At 42.1% G+C, this 26,892-nt stretch overlaps 1 protein-coding gene across 2 annotated transcripts in view; it reads right to left on the bottom strand.

The window, feature by feature from the left end:
• The window catches only part of CUL1 (cullin 1), a 107,496-nt gene that overhangs the window by 54,351 nt on the left and 26,253 nt on the right, over positions 1-26,892 (bottom strand). For both annotated transcript variants that reach the window (XM_062190698.1, XM_062190789.1), the window contains exon 2: positions 8,673-8,973. In XM_062190698.1, coding sequence (XP_062046682.1) covers positions 8,673-8,812 — 140 coding nt within the window. In that variant the 5' untranslated portion in view covers positions 8,813-8,973. The remainder of the gene's footprint in view (positions 1-8,672; positions 8,974-26,892) is intronic.

Raw genomic sequence — 26,892 nt, 5'->3', positions numbered from 1 at the left:
ACCTTCACTGCCAGTTATTTTTCTTAGCTTTAATCAAGTAATTGCGTGGGGAAATGTTTGCAGCAAAGGAAAAAGCAGATTGTTAATGTACCTGAGTAACTAACAGAAATTTGGCCAAAGGCCCCAGCACTTGCTCACGTCTCGCTGGTGTGAGGCCCGAGGGAAGAGCACCATTCAGGGGGCCCGTGTTTAATTTATCAGTTAAGATGCTAGCTGGGATGTCCACATCCTATAGTTGGGTGGCTAGGTTTGAGTCCAGGCTCTCCCAATTCCATCTTCCCACACACACACCTTGAGAGGCCGAAGGTGATGGCTCAAGTAGTTGGGTCCTTGCCATTAACATGCAAGACCTGGACTGAATTCTGAACTCCTGGCTCAAACTGGCCAACCCCCAGCCATTGTGCTACTTGGGGAACGAACCAGCAGATGGGAACTCACTCTGTCTCAAAAAAAAGGTTGGGGGCAAAGTACCATTCTAATAATTCAAGTGCGCCATCTGGAAGGAGAGACTCACCCTCGTCCACAGGAGGACTTTGAAACAGATGTATTCTTGAATTACTGGGAGTGGTTTCTTCCTACAGAATGAGCCCAAAGGGGCCCTATGAGGAAAGTGCGAGGCAATGCTCTTAATGAACCAAGCTCATTCTGCTGCTCCCTTACCATCTGCTGTCCCAACACATGCACAAACTGTTAATAAACCACGTACTTCAGACAAGTATAAAAACTAAATATGATGAATATTTAGAAAAATGCTCACCTCTAAAGTTACTCTCAAAGTAAAAAAAAATTAGAATATGAATAAAAGTTAAACACAGGAATTAAAAGAAAATAAGGAAAAGAAAAAACACCAGGGAAAAAACTAAAAAATACCAAAAGCAATAAAATAAAGCTTCATCCAGCAGACAATGGGTTAGCTGGTTTTTAACTAAAACACAGAGTCTAACACCCCCCCCCCACACACACATTTTAACTTGTAAAACTTCGACCTTCTTTTCCAAAGGTTGCACAAAAGAGCTTTTCTGGCAAGAAAGCGGAAGGGTTCCAAGCAGGTATGTGCCTGTGTCTTCTATTGCAGGCAGGTGCTAAGTATGTAAGGGAGGGTCTACAACCAATTCTTTGTCACCCTGGACTGTTTATCAAGGTGTTCTTCATGACTGGTAGGGAAAAGTCACTGCGTAAGGGTCCTGTCAGAGGCAAAGCTGCAGACTCTAGCTTTGCAGCAGAGCTCACTGGGCACCTGTCCTGCACCAGGTGCTATGCAAGTTCAAGTTTGCAGGAGAAACTGCCTTCATGGAGCTGACCCCCAACACAACTAGCTGTCGTAAAAGGTGAGCAGAAGGGGACAGGTCTTCTCAACAGACTGTAAACATCTCATGAACAGGGAGACGTTTGTCACCCCACAGTACCATGTCATATCTCTGAAGCAGGTACATCCACCAAATCAATTCTCAACTTTTAGTTATTACCAAACACCGACTATTTCCATTTCCTAAAAGTCAGTTTGCTTAAGGAAGCAAAATCAAACAGAACAGAACCCCTTAGTACTAGCTCTTTCCCAAATGCACCTTAACCTCTTTTAAGTGACTGGAAAAACTTAGAAGTTGTATTAAAAATAATTCCTGTCCTTCCTCATCAACAAGTTTATAAAATGGCAACAGCAGCAGGCCACGTTATCACCCAATACCAGCCTGGAAAGTCATAAAGTTCTCCCCAGTGTGTGATTATGGAATATTCCTTTTCAGAAATGTGCTTATAAAGGAAATAAATTCACATCTTAAAAGCATACCTCAAAATCAAAGACTACTTGCAATTGGTTGTGCTAAACTATAAAATTTGTTTAAAAATGGTCAAAGTGCTCTCAGCACATATACCATGAAACAAATTTAAAAGAAAAAAAATCTGATCAAATTTATACTAATGAAAACAAAAAAAATCACTTCTTAAGGGAACTGCTCCAGAAGTTGGTAATTTCTGTGGGTTCTCACTTGAAGATGATACCATTACTCAATCATAAAACCCATTTTTAGTACCAGGTCGGCAGTGAAAGGTAGAATTTTGCAAGTACCTATAATTAACATTTACATTTGTAATGAGAAAAACCAGTAAATTTATATTTTAAAATGCATGCTCTATACTGAAAATCTAAAAGGCATAGACCATTTTTAAAAAGTCATGTGTAAGGGGCCAGGGTTGTGGTATAAGCAGGTTAAGCCTCTGCCTGTGATGCTGGCATCCCACATGGGGGGCCGGTTCAAGAGCCAGCTGGCCTCCTTCCAGTCCAGCTCCCTGTTAATCTTCCTGGGAAAGCAGTGGAACATGGTCCAAGCCCTTGGGTCCTTGCACCCACAAGGGAGACCTAAAAGAAGCTCCAGGCCCCTGGTTTCGGCCTGGCCTGGCTATAGCTGCTGAGGCCATTTGGGGAATGAAGCAATATAGATGGAAGATCTCTCTCCTCCTAACTCTTTCAAATAAATAAAAAATAAAATCTTTAAAAAATAAATGAAAGATCATTAAAAAAATTGTCACATGAAACCCAACACCCGTTGACAGCCATTTTCAATATGGCGTGGAGAGACTTTAACAGCAGGCAGGGGCACTGGGGCTCACAGTCCACATGCCACCTGATCTCCTGCTTTTCCTCAGCAAGACTGCTCACACCAGTCTGTGTCAATGAATGGTCTTCACGGCATTCGAAAGGACCACTTATGGTTCCAAGGAGTCTTCATAACGTTCCTTCATAACGTTATGAAAAACTACATGGACTTCACATTTTTGTACCAAGGTAATCTTAATTTCATTTCCCATAAACCTTCCGAAGTACCCTGATATATCCAATTCTTAGTGTTGCAGATTGGGGTTACTCTTCATTATTTCTTAATATATGTTGAAGAGTTTTGCGCACAGCAATTTGAATATAATTATTTCCTTAGGGTAAGAGTTAAAATTTAAAAAATAAATCACTGGGCTCGAGTATATTTTTGCCTCTAGAATTTTATGTTTTAGTTTTTTTCTTTTTTTATTTGACAGAGTTAGACAGTGAGAGAGAAAGACAGAAAGGTCTTCCTTCCGTTGGTTCACCCCCCAAATGGCCGCTACTGCCGGCGCTGTGCCGATCCGAAACCGGGAGCCAGGTGTTTCTTCCTGGTCTCCCATGCGGGTGCAGGGCCCAAGCACTTGGGCCATCCTCCACTGCACTCCCGGGCCACAGCAGAGAGCTGGCCTGGAAGAGGAGCAACCACAACTAGAACCTGGCGCCCATATGGGATGCTGGCGCCGCAGGCGGAGGATTAACCAAGTGAGCCACGGCACCGGTCCCTATGTTTTAGTTTTAAAATTTAATAATTTTTAACTTTGTTCCACATACACTTCAAAAATGAACATACATATATATGCTAATTTTTCTTGGAAACAGACATTAATATCACAAAGTGAGGGATTTATGACAATGAGAAATGTATTCCTAAATGTCTCTCCAGAAAGTTCACACAAACACTTTCACCTGCACAGTAGGAGCTTGGGCGCCCTCCCTCTTGCCAACACAGGCTATTGTTTCTTTAAAACTATTTCAATCTCATTTTTTTTTCCTAATCTAATTTTTTAACATTACAAGGCTGAACATTTCCCCATAGGCTATTTTGATTTTTTTCTTCCTGTGAATCCATTATGTATCTTTTGAGCCTTGTTCTGAAAGCATTAATATGTATGGAAATGACACTTTACATTTGGAAAAAATATAAAAAAACTTCTCTGTTTAGGTTCATTTGATGTAAGCCATGCTCATGAGGTGAACAAAATTAGATTAACGTAAGATTCCTTAAAAAAGCAAAGCTAAAAATAAAGAGTGCAAGAAGAGCAATGGCCAATTGGTCATGAACCACATACTGTTCCAGTCAACAACAGATCGCATACATGATAAAGGTCTCCATCAGATTAAATCACATGGTGATGCTGTAGTCATCCTAGGATGTTCACATGACCATGAACTTGTCTAAAAACATTTTTCAGAAAACATCCTTGTCATTAAGTGACATATGACTGTACACTTGTTGGGTTAGAAGGTTTGAAAACAATCTGTTACTCCCTCTGTTATCTGCTGTTCTACAAGATTTTCATTTTCTAGAAAGGAAAGAGAAATGTGCAGTAGTGAGGCAAAGTAGGAAGCCTGCCACCTGGAGTGCTCCCCTTGTTCCTGCAGCGCCTACAGAAGAGGGGCAAGGGGCAAAGTGTACAGAGTGGTGGCAGCAGCGGTGACACGACTGCACAGCCGGCAGGTGCTGAGCGTGTTCTGTCATGCTGTCCTGCAGAGCACACGCCTCAGGCTGCCAAGAGCTTGGCAGAGTGACCCTGGGTGAAAAAGCAGCCCGACCTCCGGGAGGAGTCCTCCCACATCAGAACGGTGGATTCAACATGCATTCTGAGCATGGTTATCTTACGACGTGGAGATGTAAGCAGCAAGACCAGGAGACATGAATGTGATCCTTGTGATCTAGTGGGGGAAAACAGGACTTCGGGAAAAACAGGTTAAGAAAACAGAACAACTCATTGCAATTTACAGCACTATTGGAAGAAAAAGAAAAACTTCAGTTTATGACAACTTAGGTAGACAGAGAAGAAAAAAGCATATCAATGTGGAAATTTACACCGATTCCAAGAGAAGCTAAAGTTATGGATCTGAGGCACATGACGACTGCGGAAAGGAGAAAGTCTGCAGTCCAGCAAAAGTGAACCAAAACCTCACAGATGACCCAAGGCCCGGACTAGCTCAGCTGGACCCCCATACTGCACTGTGTCCTCTAAATACCTCTTGCCTAGTCAGGATCCATGTTCGTTTTCTTGGTCAAGTACGGCGCCCAAAATTTAATGGTGTTAATAAACTGAATGCTTAAGTTCAAAAGGAGGGAAATCTATCACCTGCAAACCTACACAGAACATACAAACACACACGGCAGCGGGATGGGAGTCTGTCACCGTAGTGAAGACTCTGTTTGATATGTCTGCATTCCGTATGCATGCCTGGGTTGCAGTACTGGCTCGGCTTCCAACTTCCTGATAGTGCGCAACCTGGGAGGCGTCATGGGATGGTTCAAATACTTGGGTTCTTGTCACCCACATGGGAGCCTGGATTGTGTTTTGAGCCCCTGGCTTTGGACTGGCCCAGCTGTGGCTGTACAAGCACCTGGGCAGTGAACCAGCAGAAACATTTCTTTCTTTTCTTTTTTTTAATTTGAAAGGCAAAAAGAGAAAGAAGTTGTTGCATTGGAACTCTATATATATGATGAAAGGCATCACATAAAACTAGAAGTAACTGGACAGACAGTAGTAGAAAGCAAGGGTTTAAGGCCCAATACTTCAGAAGAAAATAAAATGTTTATGAAGGGCTAGAAACAAAGTTATTGAATCTTATCTTTCTGTTGGCAGATGCTTTGGGCATTTTTCCCCCTTTCCTCTGTCATTCAAGAAAGGTGGCTAGTTGTAATAACTCACCTTCCTGTAATGGCAATCACAAATGGTTTTTAAAGGTGTTAAGAATATTTGTTTTACTGATTTAAGTAGCACTCTGACCTCAGAATCAGCCCTTAAAGCATCCTGGTCTGGCTGAAAAGCCCATGAGAGCACTTCAGGGCATGGAAAGCCAAGACACTGTGGCAAAAAATGTCCTACATGAAGGATCTCTGAGTGAGATCCCAGTGGAAAGAAGTGGCCATCAAAGAAGGAGGTACTTTTCTCTGAAGGGAGGAAAATAACTACTTTGCTTATGGCCTTGTTTAAATACTGGTGGAGATTGTGGACTCAAAAGGCTTCCATAGCCTTGGCAGCTCATGTCAAGAGCCTGGGGTTATCACTGACGTCATACATGTAGGACCTCTGTCCTTAATGAGTTGTATTATGAGTTAATTGTAAAATTTGTTCTCCGTGTATGTGCAAACTGTTGAAATCTTTGTACACAGAAGACCAACTCTGTACCATGTAAAGTTAACTGAAAATGAATCTTAATGGAGAATGGTTCTGGGAAGGGGAGAGGGAAGAGAAGGGGTGGGAGTGTGGGTGGCAGGGCAGGCATGGTGGCAAGAATCACTATATTCCTAAAGTTGTACTTATGAAATTTGTATTCATTAAATAAAAGGCTCAAGGCCGGTGCTGTGGCGTAGCAGGTGAAGCCGCCAGCTGCAGTAACAGCATTCCATACGGACACTAGTTCAAGTCCTGGCTGTTCCACTTCCAATCTGGCTCTCTGCTATGGCCTGAGAAGGCAGTAGAGACTGAACTTGGGCCCTTGCACCCACATGGGAGACCCGGAGGAGGCTCCTGGTTCCGGATTGGTGCAACTCTGGCTGTTGCGGCCAATTGAGTGCACCGGTAGATGGAAGACCAATCTGTGTAACTTGGACTTTCAAATAAATAAATCTTTAAAAAAAAAAATAGTTTCTTTGGCAGGGAGGGGGTGGGAGAGAATATCTGTTTTACATCTAGAAATAGGACTCATTCCCTAGCAAATACTCACATATGCTTCTCCAGCACAAAGCACAATACACGAGTTTTTGAACACCTGGCTTCCAGCATCAACAGAGGAAGGTTGCCCCCACTAACCCTCAGGGAGAGCTGAGCCCAAATAAGAGGTAGATACTGTTGTGTTATTTCAAAAATATCCAACAACTCAAAGAAAGATATTTTTAGGTTCAGTTTGGATTCTCTAATAAATCAAACAAAACGAAGGACAAGAATGCCAACTTTAAGAGTGGCAGCCCTAAAAAATTGAAATTGTAAATATCTGAGCAACTACAAATTATGACTATAGCATAAAAGAACTCCATAATCTCTGTAAGCACACAAAGCCTCTACTCACAGTTCTACAAAAATACTATCAGACAAAGGAACAATTTGATTTAGTAAAAAAAATACATTTTAAGAAATTTCCCAGAGACAGATTAGCAACAAAATTTCTGCGGTCTTCACAGTAGCGCTCTCCCGTTTCTCTGCTTACCAGAAATTCAACCATGTGTCCTGCCTCATCCCTGGAATCGTCATCATCAGCAATATTACTTACAAGAATTTGAAAAATAAAATGCCATTCCTATCACACCACAACCCTGTTGGGTGGAAGAATATTCTCCCACTTGGCACTCTTACTGCCTTAAAAGCATCTTACATATTGTGTATGTCAGCAATTCCATTCCTATGTATATATATACCTAGCGAACTGGAAACATACAGCCATAGAAAAACTTGTGTACAATGTAAGACTATTCTTAATAATAACTTAAAGCAGAAGTAACCCAAATCCTCACCACTGATGAACAGGTAAACAAAATTTACAATATCAAACAATTCAGTCCTAAAAGATAAAATTCTGACCAATGCCCCAAGGATAAAGCTTAGAAACACACTTGTGAAAGGAACCAAACACGAAAGCCTGCATTTTATGGTTCTGTTGATACAAACTGTCCAGAGCAGGTAAAGTCACAGAATCAAAGTAGATTAGGGGCTGCTCAGGCCTGGAGGAAGGGGCCCATGGGTAGTGACTGCCGACAGATACAAGGTTTCTTTCTGGGTTTATGAAATTTTTCTAAAATTAGACAGTGGTTACAAAACTCTGTAAATACACAGGAAACCACTATATTGAATACTTTTAAAAAGTGTAAAATTTATAGTACGTGAATTATCTCTCAATGAATATGTTTAAAAAGTGCTCTAGTGTAAATATATGTATACAAATATGTGTACACACAATATACTTTAAGTCCATTTAGAGATAGAAAGCTTATCTACTTAAATTAATGTTAATTGTTTTAGGATTCTAAAATAACACATTTGAAGGCATACTGGAATATCACATAATCTAATCACTGATGCATACATATTTACAGAAAACCTTCCACTGAACTATCAATGTTGTAAAGTCCTAGAATCAGCAGCAATTGGTAACCTGAAATAGCTTAGCTTTAATTTCAATTTTATGTTTGTATGGAATCAAGAAACTACAAGTTAAATGGTATACCTCTGAGTATTTAGTAGCAGTAGCTACATCTTTTATAGCCTCATAATCTTTGTAACATAGAGCACAGTTCCTCTTCACATCATGAACCAAATATTAAAGGAGTGAAATAACTTTTTAATACCATATCTATAATGCAGGACCATAATAAGTTTGCTCTATGTACTATCCATTTAGAGCAGGTCAGCAATTTTTTGTATAACAGGTCAAATTATAAATATTTTAAGCTTTATGGATCAGACTATTTCTGATACAACCACTCAGCTCTATCCCTGTAACATGAAGGCAGATACAGAGAACACCTAAATACATGGACAATATATAAACGAATGATACCCTGCTTTAAGCCATTGCTATCCAACAAATGTTCTATAGTGATACAACCATTCTATTATCTGGCTGAGCATCTGCAATGTGGCTATAAGGAACCAAAGTTTTAAATTACTTTAACTAAACAGCTATACGTTATTAGTGGCTATTATACTGACCAGCAATACATTAGGCTACTAACCAGACAGTTTTACTTCTATTCAAATAACTTAAAACTAAAAATGAATTCTGACTACAACACAAGATGAACTGGGAAGAGAAAAAAAGTAAAATTTCTAGTTAGTCATAGATCATACCTGTCAATATTCAAATTTCTAAACAGATTATCTCAGCTCTAACGTGAGGATACGTATAGAGTTCCATGTATCTGGACTTAGCCATACTTTGTCTGGTATACACTTGCTGGATTCCAGCTCTGAGGTCGTCCCAGATCTGGTCAAGGCCAATCTGCTTCAGTCCATGGGGATTCTGACTCCTGTTGGATGACATTGTGAGCAATATTCTGAAGTCGTCCAGTGCAGCAATCCTTAGTCAAGGTACAACTAATTCTCCATTAGTTGAAAATATACAGTATCATTCCAAATTTATTCACAGCAGCTCAGAAAGGATGTCCTTTAAATGTAGAAAATGAAATCTCATTGCAGGAAAACCTGAAGAAGAAATAAAGGGAATTAATGATTTCTAACATCCTGGGGTGACACACACTGACAGAATATTCAATCTGTAAGGTATTAACAGGTGCCACTCTATCCAGAGATTCTTTTAACATATGGAAACACACATTATATATGGACTGTGTACAGAAATATGCTTGCTTAGGTAGCTCATTCAAAATCATTTTTAACTCTTAGCATTCATGAGAAATGCTGAGTCAAACTCGGCACAAATACAATCTGACTTTGTTGCCGTTTTACTTCATAAAATTATGAAGACAGGTACCACATGACCTTTGTAACAATTAGAAAACTCAAAGGAAAAAATGACATGCCCAGGAAACTGCCAGAAGAGAAACAAAACCACTAATAAATAGGAAAAACCATTCAATCTCATCAGTTTTCTGTGAATTTCAGTAATTTTTCATATAGCACTGAGCAAGAATGCAAGTGTTGGTGAGGCTGAGGATGAACGGAAATGAGTGCTCCCATTTAGAAGGGAATTCAGCAAGAATTATCACAATTTAAAATGTATCCTGGGGCCAGCGCTGTGGCATAGAGGGCAAAGCTGCCGCCTGCAGTATTGGCATCCCATACAGGCGCTGGTTCAACTCCCAGCTGCTCTACTTCCAATCTAGCCCTCTGCTATGGCCTGGGAAAGCAGTGGAAAATGGCCTGAGGCCTTGGGCCCCTGCACCACGTGAGAGACCCGGAGGAGGTTCCTGGCTTCTGGCTTCGGATCAGTGCAGCTCCGGCCATTGCGGCCAATTGGGGAGAGAACCAGCAGATGGAAGACCTCTCTCTCTCTCTCTCTGCCTCTCCCTCTCTCTGTGTGTAACTCTGACTTTCAAATAAATAAGGCCGGCGCCGTGGCTCAATAGGCTAATCCTCCGCCTGCAAAGCCAGCACACGGGGTTCTAGTCCCGGTCGGGGCGCCGGATTCTGTCCCAGTCGCTCCTCTTCCTGTCCAGCTCTCTGCTATGGCCCGGGAGGGCAGTGGAGGATGGCCCAAGTTCTTGGGCCCTACACCTGCATGGAAGACCAGGAGAAGCACCTGGCTCCTGGCTTCGGATCAGCGAGATGCGCCAGCCGCAGCAGCCATTGGAGGGTGAACCAACAGAAAAAGGAAGACCTTCTTCTCTGTCTCACTGTCCACACTGCCTGTCCAAAAAAAAAATAAAAATAAAATAAAATGCATCCTGAATTCAGAGACCTGGATTTGAAGCTTAGCACCACACTTAGGAAGTAGCTAAGTCGTATTGGGTAACCTACTTAGCTTCTCTAAGCCTCCATTTTCTATTCTGCAAAATGGGGACAAAACTCTTTCCTCAAATGGTTGTTACAAAGTTTAAGATTATGCATGTAAAATATTTACCACAGTGCACACTTAATAGTAATGGCTATCATTTCTAAGTACACGAAGCTACTGCAAAATACAATCTATACTGCTTTAGTATCCTTGTCCCACAAATAAAGGACCTTAGGTGTTCAATTAGTGCTTCTCATTGCACAATGTCACACACGCCCTGTAAGCGTTGTCTATGGGCACCACTTCAATATGTGGAGGACTTAAAGAATTACTTGTATTTTAGTGCAAATCAACAAACAATGAACTAGTTGGCTTCATAAAATAAATGACTAATAAATAATGAGTTATTGGAGAAATCTGCAGTGGAAATTCTACAGAAGAAAGGATGTCGTCCGTCAGCGTGGAAGGTGCTAAGCATGGACACAACACATGACCCCCATAGCCGAGAGCTGGAGTGTGAGGCAAGAGCACACTACAGCCGCCTGTGCGCTGGTGACACGGCTGGAGGACAGCCTGGCAGAGCACACTGTCTTTGAGTCTGGCCTGGAGCCCAAAGGGGGATGGGGTACCTGCCTAACCTAGCAAAAAATAAATAAAAGGGAAAAAAGGGCACTTTTCTCTCTCCCTACACAGCAGCACTCAACAAACGGCTGGGAGGGGGTGCCACTTTGACATGAGTACTGGCTGTGGCAATCTGTCCACAGGGATCCAGGGATTTCACCAGAGGGAAAATCAGTGTTTCCCACTGACTGCATCTGGCTGGAAGGACTGACAGGGAGCTGGGCACCCACGGAGAACTGCAACACACCCCCAGCCTCTTGAAATATAACAGGCTTTCGGACTCAAACCATCAAGGCAGAGCACCCAAAGCAGCTGGCTCTGGGAACATCTCTACCTCTTTCTTCATGGGATCAGTTAGAGGGGCACAGCAGATCCTCTGCACCCCATGACTGTGGGAGCCTTGTGTGCTGAGACTGTGGGAACTCTGAATACATGACAGGGCTCAGGGTGTAGCTGAGTCTCTGGGCAAACATTGTAGAAGGATCCAGGCTCACAAGAGATCCTTAGTGCAACTGCACAGATCCTTAGTGCAATTCATGTGACAGTGCAGGTGAGTGTTGCACCCATTGTGGGTTAACCCTAGGCACTGATAACCTTGGAAGAGAGGAGGTAAGGGTGTGGTTACACCTACAGAGGTGATCCTAACCTCTGCCCTGCTGACAGAGGAAATCTATCATGTCCAACTTGAGTGTCAGCCTGGATCCCGGCCCCATCATGGAGCACTGCCCATACCCAGCATGTGCCTCTGGGCATTCGCTGAAAGAGCGGACACTCCACTAAACCACAGAGGCTTAAGTCAAAGATAAAAACCATCAAAAGAGAAAACCAACAAGCTTTTCCACAAATGCCTAAAAATAAATGCAGAAATTCGAGAAAAAAGAATAAGGAAGACAGCATGACTACCCCAAAGGAACACAACACTTCAGTATTAGAAAGTGAAGACAAAGAGATTGATGAAATGCCTCAATGGGAATCCAAAAGATCAATCATAGGATTACTCAGAAGCAGTGAGAAGCAGATACATGAGTAAAAGAAATCCACACATGACATGGAAGAAAAATTTTCCCATGAGATTGAGATTTTGAAGAGAAATCAAACTGAAATATAGAAATAAAGAATTCAATGTCAAATAAAAAATACACTGGAAAATCTTAACAACATACTTGGTGAGGCAGAAGAATATCAAAGCTAGAAGACAAATCTTAGGAAATTTCTCAGACCAAACAACAACAAAAAACAAATAACAAGAAAAAAGAAGAAATTAGAAGAATTCAAAACAGTGTTGGAGGTTTATGGAATACAATCAAATGACCCAAAATGCGGGTCTTAGGAGTTCCTGAAGGCATGGAAAGAGAATGGACTAGAAGGCCTATTTAATGAAACAATTACAGAAAACTTTCCCAATTTGGAGAAAGAAAAGGGGCATCCAACTAGAGGAAGCAAACAGAGCTCCTTATAGTCATGAACAGAAAATATCTTCACTATGACACATTGTAGTCAAACTTTTAGCAGTAAAACATAAAAGATTCTAAAATGTGCATCAGAGAAGTGCCAGATTACTTTCAGAATATCTCCAATTAGACTCACAGCCAACTTATCAGAAATTCTACAGGCAAGGAGAGAATGGAGAGACATATACAAAGTCTAGAGAAAAAAACCTATCAACCCAGAATATTGTACCCTGCAAAACTCTCATTTATGAAGGTGAAATTAAAACCTTCCGTAACAAACAGATCAAAAGAATTTGTCACCATTTGTACAGCCTTACAAAAGATGCTTAAGGATGTGCTACTCACAGAAACACAGAAAGTCATCATTATGAAAGAATGTAAAGGTAGGAAATCTAGTAAAAATACAAAGGAAATCCAAAGCAACCAATGGGAATATTGATGGGAAAATAGTAGGGTCATGTCATTACTTATCAATAGTCACATTGAATATAAATGGCCTCAACTTTCCAGTTAAAAATACAGACTGGCTGAATGGATTAAAAATAAGACCCATCTATTTCTTGCTTACAAGAAACACACCTCACCAAAGATGCAATCAGACTGAAAGTGAGAGGATGGAAAAAAATATTCCATGCTAATGGAAGGCAAAAAAGGAGCAGGTGTAACCATCTTAATATCAGATAAAATGACTTTACCACAAAAACTGTTAAAAGAGACATTGAAGGACATTATGTAATGATTAAGAGATCAATTCAACAGGAAGATGTGACTACGATAAATAATGTATATGCACTCAATGCCACAGTGCCTGGCTATCTAAAACAAATGTTAATGGATCTAAAGGGAGATACAAACTCCAATACAATAGTAATGGGGGACTTCAATATCCCACTTTCATCAATGGACAGGTCTACTAGACAGAAAATCAACATAGAAACAACAGAACTAATCTACACTATTGACCAAATGGACCTGATGTCTTCAGAACTTTTCACCCCATAGTAGCAGAATATACATTCTTCTCACCAGTGCATGGAACCCTCTCTAGGATAGATCATATGCTAGGCCATAAAGCAAGTCTCAGCAAATTCAGAAAATTCAAAATCATACCATGAATCTTTTCTGATCACAATGGAATGAAGCTGGAAATCAACAACTCAAAAATCTCTAGAACATATGCAAACTTAGAGAGACTGAGCAACATACTCCTGAATGAACAATGGGTCACAGAAGAAATAAAAAAATTTCTGTAAACAAATGAAGACAATACATCATATGGAAACTTATGGGATATAGCAAAAGCAGTGTTAGGAGGGAATTTTCTAGCAATTGGTGCCTACATCAGGAAACTGGAAAGCCCCCAAATGAGCCATCATTGCATCCCAAGGGCATATAAACAAGAAACCAAACCCTAAAAGAGGAGGAAGAAACAATTAAAATTAGGGAAGAAATAAATGCAACTGAAAACAAACAAACAAAAAAACAAGAACACAAAAGATCGGCAATACTAAGAGCTGGCTTTTTGAAAAACAAACAAAACTGATACACCATTGGCCAAACCAACAAAAAGAAAAAAAAAAAAAAAAGGGAGAAGACCCAAATCAACAAAATCAGAGATGAAAAAAGGACATACAACAGATAACACAGAAATAAAAAGAATCATCAGAAATTACTACAAGAGTTGTATGCTAACAATTTGAAAAACCTAGAAGAAATGGATAGATTCCTGGACACACACAACATACCTAAATTGAGCCACGAAGACATAGGAAACCAGTAATAAAGACCCTCCCAACAAAGAAAAGCCCAAGACTGGATGGCTTCAATGCCGAATTCTACCAGACATTTAAAGAAGAACTAACTCCAATTCTCAAGCCATTCAAAACAACTGAAAGGGAGGAAGTCCTCCCAAGCTCCTTATACAAAGCCAGCACCACCTTAATTCCTAAACCTGAAAAAGACAAAACAGAGAAAGCAAACTAAGGACCAATACTTGTGGTGTACATAGATGCAAAATTTCAACAAAATACAGCTAACTGAATCCAACAACATATCAGAAAGATCATTCACCCAGACCAAGTGGGATTTATCCCTGGTAAGCAGGGATGGTTCAACATTCACAAATCAATAAATGCATATGTCAAATTATCAACTGAAGAGCAAAAATCAAATGATTATTTCAGTAGATGCAGAGAAAACATTTGATAGAATACAACATCCTTTTATGATGAAAACTTTAAACAAATTGGGTATAGAAGGAACATTCCTTAACCCATCAAGGCAATCTGACAAACCCACAGACAGTGTACTACTGAATGGGGAAAAGCTGGAAGCATTCCCCTCATCTGGAACCAGAAAAGGATGTCCACTCTCACCATTACTATTCAATATAGTCCTGGAAGTTTTAGCTAGAGTCATTAGGCAAGATAAAGATATCAAAGGGATACAAATTGGGAAGGAGGAAGTCAAACTATCCCCGTTTGCAGATAACATGATCCTATATATAGGGGAACCAAAAGACTACACTAGAGACTAATGGTACTCATAAAAGAGTTTGATAAAGTAGCAGGATATAAAATTAACACACAAAAAGCAATAGCCTTTGAACAGAGACAATGCCAAGGCTGAGAAAGAACTTCTAAAATCAATCTCACTTACAAGAGCTACCAAATAAACCACCAAATACCTTGGAATAGATTTAATCAAGGAAGTGAAAGATTTCTATAATGAAAATTACAAAGCATTGAAGAAATAGAAGAGACACCAAAAAATGGAAAAATCTTCCATGTTCGTGGATGGGAAGAATATCATCCATACTACCCAAGGCAATTTACAGATTCAATGCGATACCAATCAAAATACCAACATTCTCCTCAGATCTAGACAGAATGTTAAAATTCAAACACAAGAGACCCCAAATAGCTAAACCAATCTTATACAACAAAAACAAAGCTGAAGGCGTCGCAACACTAGATAAAAACATATTACAGGGCAGTTATAATTTGTACTGGTACAAAAATAGACATATAGATCAAAGGAACAGAATAGAAACTCCAGAAATCAATCCATGCTTCTACAATGGTAGCTTTGGGATCCACAAGAAGGGAAGGCCTATACTTCCAGAAATAGAGTCCCTACCTATACTTCCGGGGAAGAAAAGTCCTTGTCAAGGTCCCCACGAGTTCCTAAAGGTCAACCAATGAGGATCAACCTTTAACCCCCACGCCCTGAATCTATAAAAGGAGCCCTCCCAGCCTCTGACATGCGACTTCCCTGGCCCCTGCTCTGCTGCTCTGTTGGGACCGGTGAACCTCGCCCAGGAGCGGAATCCCAATAAAAGCTTGTGAATCAATTGATTTGTCTGCCTGGGAAGATTCGTTATGCACTGGACACCTTGCATACAACAAACGTATATTTGACAAAAATAACTAAAATCAATCCCTAGAGTAAGGACAGTCTCTTCAACAAATGGTGCTGGGAAAACTGGGTCTCCACATGGAGAAGTACAAAACAAGACCCTTATTTTACACCTTAGAGAAAAATCTAGTCAAAATGGATCAAGAACCTAAATCTAAAATCTGACACCATCAAATTATGACAGAGCACTGGGGAAAGTCTGCAAGACATTGGCATAGGCAAAGAGTTCTTAGAAAAGACTCCAGAGGCACTGGCAATCAAAGCCAAAATTGACAAATGGGATTACAGCAAACTGAGAAGCTTCTGTACTGAAAAAGAAACATTCAAGAAAGTGAAGAGGCAACCAACAGAATGGGAGAAATTATTTGCAAACTATGCAACTGGTAAAGGACTAATATCAGAATCTACAAGGAACTCAAGAAACTCAACAAAACAAACAACCCACTGAAGAGATGGGCCAAGCACCTAAACAGACATTTTTTAAAAGATGATATCCAAACGGCCAACAGACACATGAAAAAAATGCTCAGGATCACTAGCCATCAGGGAAATGCAAATCAAAACCACAATGAGGTTTCAGCTCACTCCAGTTAGAATGGCTCTCATATAGAAATCAACAAACAATAAATGCTGGCAAGGATATGGGGAAAAAAGTACCCTAATCCACTGTTGGTGGGAATGTAAACTGGTGCAGCCATTGTGGAAGACAGTATGGAGATACCTCAGAAGTCTGAATATAGACCTACCATATGATCTGGCCATCCCACTCCTGGGAATTTACCCTAGGGAAACGAAATCAGCAGATCAAAGAATTATCTGTACTCCCATGTTTATTGCAGCTCAATTCACAATAGCTAAGATATGGAATCAACCCCATGTCCATCAATTGATGACTGGATAAAGAAATTATGATATATATATACACACCATGGAATACTACTCAGTTGCTTAAAAAAAAGAAAAAAAAAAAAAGAAAAAAGAAATCCTGTCTTTTGCAACAAAATGGGTGCAACTGGAAACCATTATACTTAGTGAAATAAGTCTCCAAAAAGACAAATACCATTTGTTTTCCCTGATCTGTGGTAACTAATAGAGAACCTAAAAGGTAATGTATAGCAGTGAAACTGACATATTAAACTGTTTACAGCCCTGGTTTCCACCGTGGAAGTGTTTTTTTTTTTTTCCCCTTCATACTATTTTTTGAACTCTTAGTGTAGGGTTAATCTTATGTATAAAGTAAACTGAAAATAGATCTTTGTAAAAATTAAGAGTGGGATTAGGAAAGAGAGGAGGTAGAAGGGTGGGAGCATGGACACAAAGGAGGGTAGGGTGAGAAGTATCATTATGTTCCTGAATCTGTATATGTGAAATACATGAAATTTGTATACCTTAAATAAAATTTAAAAAAATTAAATGGGGAAAAACAATAGCTAAGATATGGAATTAACCCAATGTCCATCAACTGATGACTAGATATGGAAATTATGGTATATATACACTATAGAATACTACTCAGCCACCAAAAAAAAAAAAAAAAAAAAATAAGAAATCCTGTCTTTTGCAACAAAATGGATGCAACTGGAAACCATTATACTTAAATAAGCCAGTCCCAAAAAGGACACATACCATATGTTTTCCCTGATCTGTGGTAACAGTACCAGGTATGTAAATATAGGAGTGAAATTGACATTTTGAGATTGGATGATTGTTTACAACCCTTGTTTCAACTGTTCAGGAACAGTGTTTTTTTCTTTTTACTGTTCATTGAACTCTTTAGTGTAAGGTTAATGTTATGAGTATAAAGTAAACTGAAAGTAAATCACTGTAAAAATTAAGACAGAGAATGAGAAAGAAAGAAGAGTAGGAACTGGGCAAGAGGGAGCATAGCTTTAGAAGTATCGCTGTGTTCCTAAATCCGTATATATGAAACACATGAGATTTGTATACCTTAAATAAAATTTTTTATTTATTTGATAGACAGTGAGAGACAGAAAGGTCTTCCTTCCGTTGGTTCATTCCCCAAAGGGCCACTACGCCAGAACTGTGCCAATCCGAAGCCTGGAGCCAGGTGCTTCCTCCTGGTCTCCCATGCGGGTGCAGGACCCAAGCACTTGGGCCATCCTCCACTGCCTCCCTGGGCCACAGCAGAGAGCTGAACTGGAAGAGGAGCAACCAGGACTAGAACCCGGCATCCATATGGGATGCCAGCGCTGCAAGCAGAGGATTAACCAAATGAGCAATGGCGCTGGCCCCTTAAATAAAATTTAAAAAGAAAAAGATTGAATTATCAAGCACTGAATCATCTGGCTTTGTAAAATAAACTGTTGATAAGCGAATGAAATCTAGAACACTAAGCTAGGTTGTTACAGCCTGCAAATCTAAGTCTGGGTTACCTCATCACTTAGTTCAATACGTCCTATATCCTCAACAGCATTATGGAGCTCTCGTAATCTAAGGCACGTTTAAGGACTGTGTAGGTTATGCTTACTGAACCACTACAATCCAAATCTTCTTTAGTATTTGTATCTGAGCTATGAAACTAATGTTCCTGATCTTGAAAATATTTTATTTCATACAGTTATATTCAAATGTGAAATATAAAATAGCATTAACATAAGGATTCTCTCAAGTTTTAAGAAACTAACAACTCAGCAACTACTCTGCAAAAGCTCTCCCTCTGTAGTGCCCATCTGCCTTTCATCTGCCTGGGGAGGATCATACCAACCCCCCACCGGATAATGAGCACTGGCACTTGACAACATCAACTATTTAAATTTACCCTCCCCTTTCCCATTGCTTCTTTAATTTTCCCCTAAGGGGAAATTATCAATTAAGTTCTCCTAACTCAGTTCAGCTACTTCTATCTTGGATAAACTCTCTCATACAATCTAGCTGTCCTTTTACTCCTTTTTCTACATTCTACTTCTAATTTCTATCAGCAACTGAGAAAATGTTCTACACTCCTCCACTGGGACTGCCCATCTTGTGACAGTCCAACACGTCAGAAACCTGGGAACGGCTCTCACACCTCATCTTTCATATTCAAGTATTTCTGATTTCTAACTTCCAACGCTACTTCAAATCATTCACTATCTCCCTTTGTTTCTGTAGTAGTCAGCACGGTTGCCTCTTATTCGGACCAAGCTTTAAGTAGCCTAACTAGACTCCCCTACCTTCCACTTATTTGTATCATCCTTTTCCCCATTCCTGACAGCAGTTAGGAGTCTGAAATCCCCATCATCCTAATTCTGAATAGACCGTCTCCCTAAGAGCAGTAGGTAGCCCAAGCACAGTTTCAAACCAGGGAAATCCTTGATGTGGCATAATCCGATCCTTTTCTCCCTTTCCATTTGCCTCTTACAAAACCACCTGGAGTCGGAGCTGTGGCATAGTAGGTTAAGCCTCTGCCTGCAGTGCTGGCATCCCACATGGGTGCCGGTTTGAGTCCCAGCTGCTCTACTTCTGATCCAGCTCCCTGCTAACCGCCTGGGAAAGCAGCAGAGGTGGGAGACCCAGATGAAGCTGCTGGCCCCTGGCTTCAGATGGGCCCAGCTCCATTGCAGCCATTTGGAGAGTGAACCAGCGATGGAAGACCCCTCCCTCTGTCTCTAACTCTGCCACCCAAATAAATCAATGTAAAAAAAGCAAAGAAGGAAACTTCCACCTTATTTCCTTGGTCACAGTCACACCATCTCCTTCCTGCTCCTGAGCATCTCTGGCTGCTGCTTCTGCCTGGAAAGCTTCTCCCCTTCTTCACCAAGTTGTCCTCTAGCCAAATTTCACTGCACTTGAGACTTACTGGGAAGTCCCAGAAGAGGTGCAAGTTCACCCATCATAACTGGACTGTTTTTAACACTCATTCAAGACTCAAACCCCATGCCCATTTCTTTCCTGGAGTTCCTTCACTGCACGGTGTGAAGGATCTGTGGGCACCGAGAATGTATCTGGCTTATCATATTTTTTAAAAAAAATACATTCCCATTTTTTTTTATTTTTTAAAAATTTATTTATTTATTTGAAAGAGTTACACAGAAAGAAAGAGGCAGAGAGGTCTTCCATCTGCTGGTTCACTCTCCAACTGGCCACAACAGCCAGAGTCATGCTGATCCAAAGCCAGGAGCTTCTTCCAGGTCTCCCACATGGGTGCAGGGGCCCAAGGACTTGGGCCATCTTACTGTATTCCAGGCCGTAGCAGAGAGCTGGATCGGAAGTGGAGCAGCTGGGACTCGAACCGGCGCCCACATGGAATGCCGGTACTGCAGGCAGCTGTTTTACCCCCTATGTCACTGCACTGGCCCTTTGTCATATTATCTTGAGAACCTACCACAGTGCTAGGAATACAGCTCAATAATGTTCACAGGTGAAAGAAATTAATGAAATGAAAAGTTCTACCTTTTAAAAGGGCCTAGAAATAATGAAATGCCACTTATCCGGCCAAAGCCAGAAGCATCTGAATTTTCTCAAAATAAAAAAGAGAATCTCCACAAAATTCTATCTTGTTTTATTAAAATTTTTTTAAGCACTGGATTTTAGGCTAAAATGTACTTCTTGCTGCTTCATTTAGTAACGTGTATTGTTTAGTCACTGAGTGTTTGGCAGAGCAGTTACATGCCACTTGGAACACCCCCATCCCACGTCTGTAGTGCCTGGCTCTGCTCCCTGTTAGAGCTTCCTAGTAGACAGTAGGTGACAGCTCAAGCAGTGGGGTCCCTGTCACCCACAGAGGAAACCTGGATTGAGTTACTGGGTCTTGGCTTTGCCCATCCCAAGATATTGTGGGCATTTGGGCAGCGAGACAGCAGATACAAGATTTCTGTTTTAAAGGCAAAGAAAGACATACAAATATTTACACACACACACACACACACACACCCTATGTTAATACAGCCTTTAAACAGGCTTAGCAGAATTATAGAACTTTACAAGCAATCTTTACATTATGTTCTTCGCACACACTCTCTCATTCTTTCCCCTTTGTATTACACTTCTGATTCCCACTATGAAACTTACTCTATCAAAACTTATTGATAATCTGTAAGATCAAATAGAAATTTTTCATGTTAAAATGTCAAGTTAGCTTTAGTACACACCATTTTTATTCAGTTCTATTCATGGTAACTGTGTCACAACAAATATCAGTTTATATTCAGAATATTATGAAAAATGAGCAACGTCTTCTATTCCTGTTATATGCTTTATTCTCTGACTACCCATTCCCCTTTTCTCATTGTTCCACCAAGTATCCAAAATGTACACATAGTTCATCTGAGGTTCTCAACTATTCAAATCTGTATCTACTTAACTGGGCAAGTGTATTATCTATAATGTTAATATCCCAGAGATCGGCTCACACCTTTAATATGTAAAACATTTATAACTAATATAGCAGAGAACCTAAAAGTCAGTCTAAAGAAATTTCCGAAGTAAGTATATCTGGGTGGGTGTTTGGCACAGGGGTAAAGAGGCTGCTTGGGATGCTTGCATCCCATACTGGAGTGCCTGGGCTCAAGCCCTAGCTGCATTCCCAAATCCAGCTTCCTGCTTGGGTCCTTGCACGCATGGGAGACCTGGATTGAATCCCCATGCTCCTAGGTATTTGGGAAGTAAACCAGGGGATAGGAGGTGTCTTTGCCTCTCAAATAAAACAAAATTAAAAAAATAAACACACGATGGAAGTGTCTCAAAGGACAAGTCAGACTGACAAGCAGCAGCAGATCTGTGGGTCTTAAGTGGAGCTCTCTGGAGCAGATGCTGAGGCCCAGTTTGGGTAGAAGATGCTTCTCTGGGACACATGTGAGCTGAAAAGGAAGCAGGACTGGGCAGAGAGAAATGAACTGTGATATAGGTCATACAAAGCCAGCGGCAACCTGGCAAGGACCTCTCACAGTTATTGCCAGTGTCACCTGGGACTGCAGACCAGGGATGAGGCCAGGAAGCTCTGCAGCTGAGCAGATCCAAGGGAGCTGACCGCTATGGACCATTTGGTGACCATGGCCCCACACTGGGAGTCAAACCCTTCACTTTAGGAGTAGCTGGGTGGGCTGTTTCTAGAAGATTGCTCCAACGGATACAAGCAGCTTAAAATATTTATTTATTTGAAAGACATACTTACAGAGCAGAGAGAGAGAGAGAGAGAGAGAGAGAGAGAGAGAGAGAGAAACAATCTTCCATCCACTGGTTCACTCCCCAAATGGCCTCAACAGCCAGGGCTGGGCCAGGCCAAAGCCAGAAGCTACATCTAGGTCTCCCACATAGGTGCAGGAGCCCAACTTCTGCTGCTTTCCCAGGTGCATCAGCAGGGAGCTGGATCAGAAGCTGAACAGCCAGGACTCAAACTGGTGCTCCTATGGGATGTTGGTGTTGCACGCAGCGGCTTTACCCGCTACACCACAGCACTGGCTCTGGATACACAAAGCTTTGATAATGGAGTTTTCCATCTCAGAGGGGGTTGCACATGGGTGTGACCATGGACACATCTAATCTGCTCATGCATTACCACAGTTTTTGGAGAACTTTGAACTAATAAACTGCTTACAGCAATAAAACAGAATATAGGTGCCTATAAGTCTGGCTTATCTGTCAAGGTTGGATTTTCAGAAATAGACCATCTTGGGGCTGGCGCTGTGGCACAGCTTGTTAAAGCCCTGGCCTGAAGCACCGGCATCCCATATGGGCACTGGTTCTAGTCCCAGCTGCTCCTTTTGATCCAGCTCTCTGCTATGGCCTGGGATAGCAGTAAAAGATGGTCCAAGTTCTTGGGCCCCTGCACCCATGTGGGAGGCCCGGAAGAGGCTCCTGGCTTCAGATCGGCACAGCTCCAGCTGTTGCGGCCAATTGGCGAATAAACCAGCAGATGGAAGACCTCTCTCTCTCTACCTCTCTTTCAAGAAAATAAATCTTAAAAAAAAAAAAAAAAGACCATCTTACAAACTTATACACTCTTCATCTCATAACCATACCCTTAAAATATGTCAATTTTTTAAAAAAGGCTTATTTATTTGAAAGGCAGACAGAGGGAGAGGGAGAGGGAGAAAGGGGGAGAGGGGGAGAGGGGGAGAGGGAGAGAGGGAGAGAGAGGGAGAGGGAGAGGGGGAGGGGGAGGGAGGGAGGGAGGGAGGGAGGGAGAGAGAGAGAGAGAGAGAGAGAGAGAGAGAGAGAGATATCTCATCCATCTGCAGGTTCGTGCCCCAGATGGCTCCAACAGGCAGGGCTGAGCCAAAGCCAGAAGCCTAGAATTCCATCCCAGCCTCTCCTGTAGGTCTCTCACCGCCTTCCCAGGAGCATCAAGACTTGGACCAGCATGGATATGGGCTGCCAGCCTCTCTGGCAGCAGCTTAACCCTCTGCACCACAGTGTGAGCCCTGACAGCAGTCTTAACTTCATAGAAGGCAGTGAGATTCAGAAGGCTTTTAGGTAAGAGGCAAAAAATTTCCCTAATCACTTCACATAGCCAGAAACCTTAGAAGGATCTCCAAGACCTAGAGACTTTAAAACTAAAAACCAAAACGTGTACATGTACATGGATTTGAGAAGTTTTTGTACCCAAATAATTTTATCTTCCAATTCCATTTTCCCACACATTTTCAAAAGAACTCTGGTATAGCAGACCTGCGGTATCACAGGACATAACCTGTAGTTAGGAACATCAGGAGTTCTAAGACACAGGGACTGCACACTTGCTACCTACATCCTTACTTGGAAGCACAGGGCTGACCTGCTGGCAGACAATCAAGTGGGCAGAGTGCAGTGGGTCACAGGCCCCTTACAACTTCAGTGTTTGCTGGGAAGCCAAGTCATGCTCCAGAGTTCCCTTCAATTCCTAGGAGATGGGCACATTTCATTTTCTTGGGAGGAAACTAAGGCACAAAATGCAACCTATCAAGGACAGGTACCAAGGGCAGAACCAGCTGCACCTGCACACACTAGGCACTGGCTGACAGAGCCAGTGCCAAGGATCCCCCAACTCCGCCACTGCTATTCACTTTCATCTCACCCTAGGAACTTAAGATAATGGGATGGAACACAGAAACCAAAATCAACAGGTCTAATACAAGGAGTTTGTATATTTAAGGCTTTGTTGAACAGAAAAAGACTGTTATTCCAAAAGGAGATGAAAGCCAACAAAATCTATTTTAAACTTGCTCCCTAACAAGTAAACCATGAACTAACCAAACAGCCCGTTTGTCAAGATTAATGAGGCATATGATTTCTTCATTGAGAAGTATGAACCAACAAATCATCTTCGAGTCATGGAAATGTATTTCCTTTGATATTACTGAAACAAAGTTCCATCCATGCATTCCGAAACGTCTTTTTAAGAAGCACACAACAGTCTTTTACTGAACACGAATTGGAATATAAACTGAACCGAGTAGAAGTGGACTTCAGGAAATACTACCTTAAGTTAAATACTTCATTTGCTATAACACTCCAGAAGCCTTAGTAAACTAGTGAACACATTTTATGAATTTCCATCAGGAAAAGATTCTCCCACTCGAATGTACTTGGCCATAGGATATTTCTTCCAGAATGTATCTCGGGAGTAGTTTCTCAAGAAAACACTAAACGAGGCCTGCATTGTAGTGTAGCCTCTGCCTCTGAGGCAACCACTATGGTCGCCGTTTGTGTCCTGGCTGCTTCTCTCTTATTTAAAGGTTTATTTATTTGATAGAGTTACACACAGAGAGAAGTCTTCCATCCGCTGGTTCACTCCCCAGATGGCTGCAAAGGCCGGAGCTGCACTGATCCAAAGCCAGGAGCCTTCTTCAGCTCTCCCACGTGGGTGCAGGGGCCCAAATACTTGGGCCATCTTTCACTGCTTTCCCAGGCCACAGCAGAGAGCTGGATCAAAAATGGAGCAGCCGATATGGGATGCCGGCACTGCAGGCGGCGGCTTTACCCGCAACGCCACAGCGCCGGCCCCCCGGCTGCTCCTCTTCTGATCCAGCTTTCCTCTATGGCCTGGGAAAGCAATAGAAGATGGCCCAACTCCTTGGGCCCCTGCACCCATGTCGGAGACCTGGAAGAAGCTCCTGGTTCCTGACTTCAGATTGGTCCAGCTCCAGCTGTTTCGGCCATTTGGGGAGTGAACCAGCAGATTGAAGACTTTTCTCTCTGTGACTCTACCTCTCAAATAAAATCTTAAAAACAAAAACCCACAGCACCTGTGCTAACCCACACACTCACTGGTCTTTTTTTAACTTATGAATGAGCTACACCTCATTTCACCTACTGAAATACACCTCACGGTTTTTGTGAGCTATGCATTATTCTATCATTTATCAAACTGGTTCCTGCACGAAGTATTCAGGTTTTTACTTTTTAACAACTATAATGCTGCAACAAGCAGCCTTGTATTTTACTTACTTGAGTGAGCTCAGATGACAAATACCAATGTATATCTGTATAATAAGTAGGATATAAACCATGGCATCACCTGCTAAGGCTGGAAACAATAGGGGAGGAACAACTTGTAGGCGGCAGTTTCCTTTTGGCCATGATGAACCCTGAAGACTGGTGAATCACAGTGCAGGAGAGAAGACGGACTTGCGAGTTTATCTTTGACATACAGCACTTGATTCTGGGAAGCAGTTAATCAGAGAAACCACAGGCAGATGGTCTCACACTGGGTAGCTTCTGAAAATGGACTAGACGATGAAGCCAAGGGAAGAAAAGCCAGTGGTCATCTAGGCCTAATGAAGTCACATAAAGCTGCCATTTACTCGTGTGATCTGGGCAAATTCCTTCATCCAGCTCAATGCCTCACAGGTGTGTGGTGAGAGTTAAATGACATACGCTATTATTTTCATCATCATTACCATATCTGAACCCTACCTTCTGTAGTTTTATGTACTCAACAGTTACTCTGTGACTTTAGCAAGGAAAGTGTTACAGTGTGGTTTTTAAGAGCAGGAATCAAACTGGAATGGGCTGGGAGTGACAGAAAGACAGAAAATGCAGGTCATCTTCAAGAAGGCTGGCAGTGGACACCACGTGGGAAACCTGGATTGTGTTCTTGGCTCTAGCTTTGGCCCTGGCCCAATCCCGGCTGTTGTGAACACTGGGGGAGTGATTCAGTAGATGGGATCTGCCTGCCTCTTTTGCTCTCTTTGCTTTTCCATTAAAATAAAATAAAATAATTCTTTTTTAGAAAGTGAAGAAAGCTGGAGGTGGATGTGATCCCCAAGAGGCTCTGGTGCCCTCATTCCCTCTGCCCCTAGAGAAGAGTGCACAGAACAGACAGACAGAAGACTGTGGCTGGAAGTGCTGGTCTGGGCGGGAGGGTGTGCAAGGCCCAGGAAGGGCTGTGCCTGCGAATGACTGGAATAAAATGGAGCTCCAATAAGCAAGAGGTCAAGGCACGATGAAGCTGAGTAACCTACGACAACAGGTTCTAGGAGTGGGGAAGACTTTGGGCGGTGACAAGGTGACCATTTGACTTCAGAAATTTGATGGTTAGGAGATGACCCCAAAGAGGGAAAATGTGCACAAGGCAGACAACCTCCAAGGGACACACCTTGGGGTCTGTGGTTACAAACACGAGGGATGGAAGGACACTGTTCTGCACCCCAGAGGCTTGCAGGATGTGGGAAAGCGTGGACAGCCACACCTCGGGAAGCCAGTCTTTAAGGAAGAGGAGGAGGAAAAAGGACTGTGAGAGAGGCTTCCCATCGAGGACCAGACTCCAGTGAGCACCAGAAGAAATGAAGCGGGCAAGGCAGGAGTCGGGTGGGGTAGGGAGTCTCCCTTAGAGGTGTCCCAGACAGCTATAAGGGCATGTAGTTCGGAAAATGTAAAAGCAACCTGAGGGCCTGTGACAGCCAGTGCCCACCGGAGAGCCACAGCAGAGCTAAACCCCGGCTTGAGGAAGGACGGCGGCCTCTGCTCTCCAGTATTCGGCTTGGCCCTGGGACTGCAGCGCAGCGCCAGGCATTTCTTCACTGCACAGCTAACTAGGCTTTGTGCACGCTGCTCGTGACCACTCCCCTGACAATTCCTAAACAGACACCAGAGGACAGTCCAACTCTGAAGACTTCAATGAGCACAACTGCATCTCTGTTCTCAGGGAGGAATCTACAGATTTTGAGAAAATTGTGCCGGCGCCGCGGCTCAATAGGCTAATCCTCCACCTTGCGGCGCCGGCACACCGGGTTCTAGTCCCAGTCGGAGCACCGGATT

The sequence above is a fragment of the Lepus europaeus genome, chromosome 1 (assembly GCF_033115175.1).
Source record: "Lepus europaeus isolate LE1 chromosome 1, mLepTim1.pri, whole genome shotgun sequence".
Lineage (NCBI taxonomy): Eukaryota > Metazoa > Chordata > Mammalia > Lagomorpha > Leporidae > Lepus > Lepus europaeus.
The sequence above is the reverse complement of the archived record's forward strand: the minus strand, read 5'-3'. Positions and strand labels throughout refer to the sequence as shown.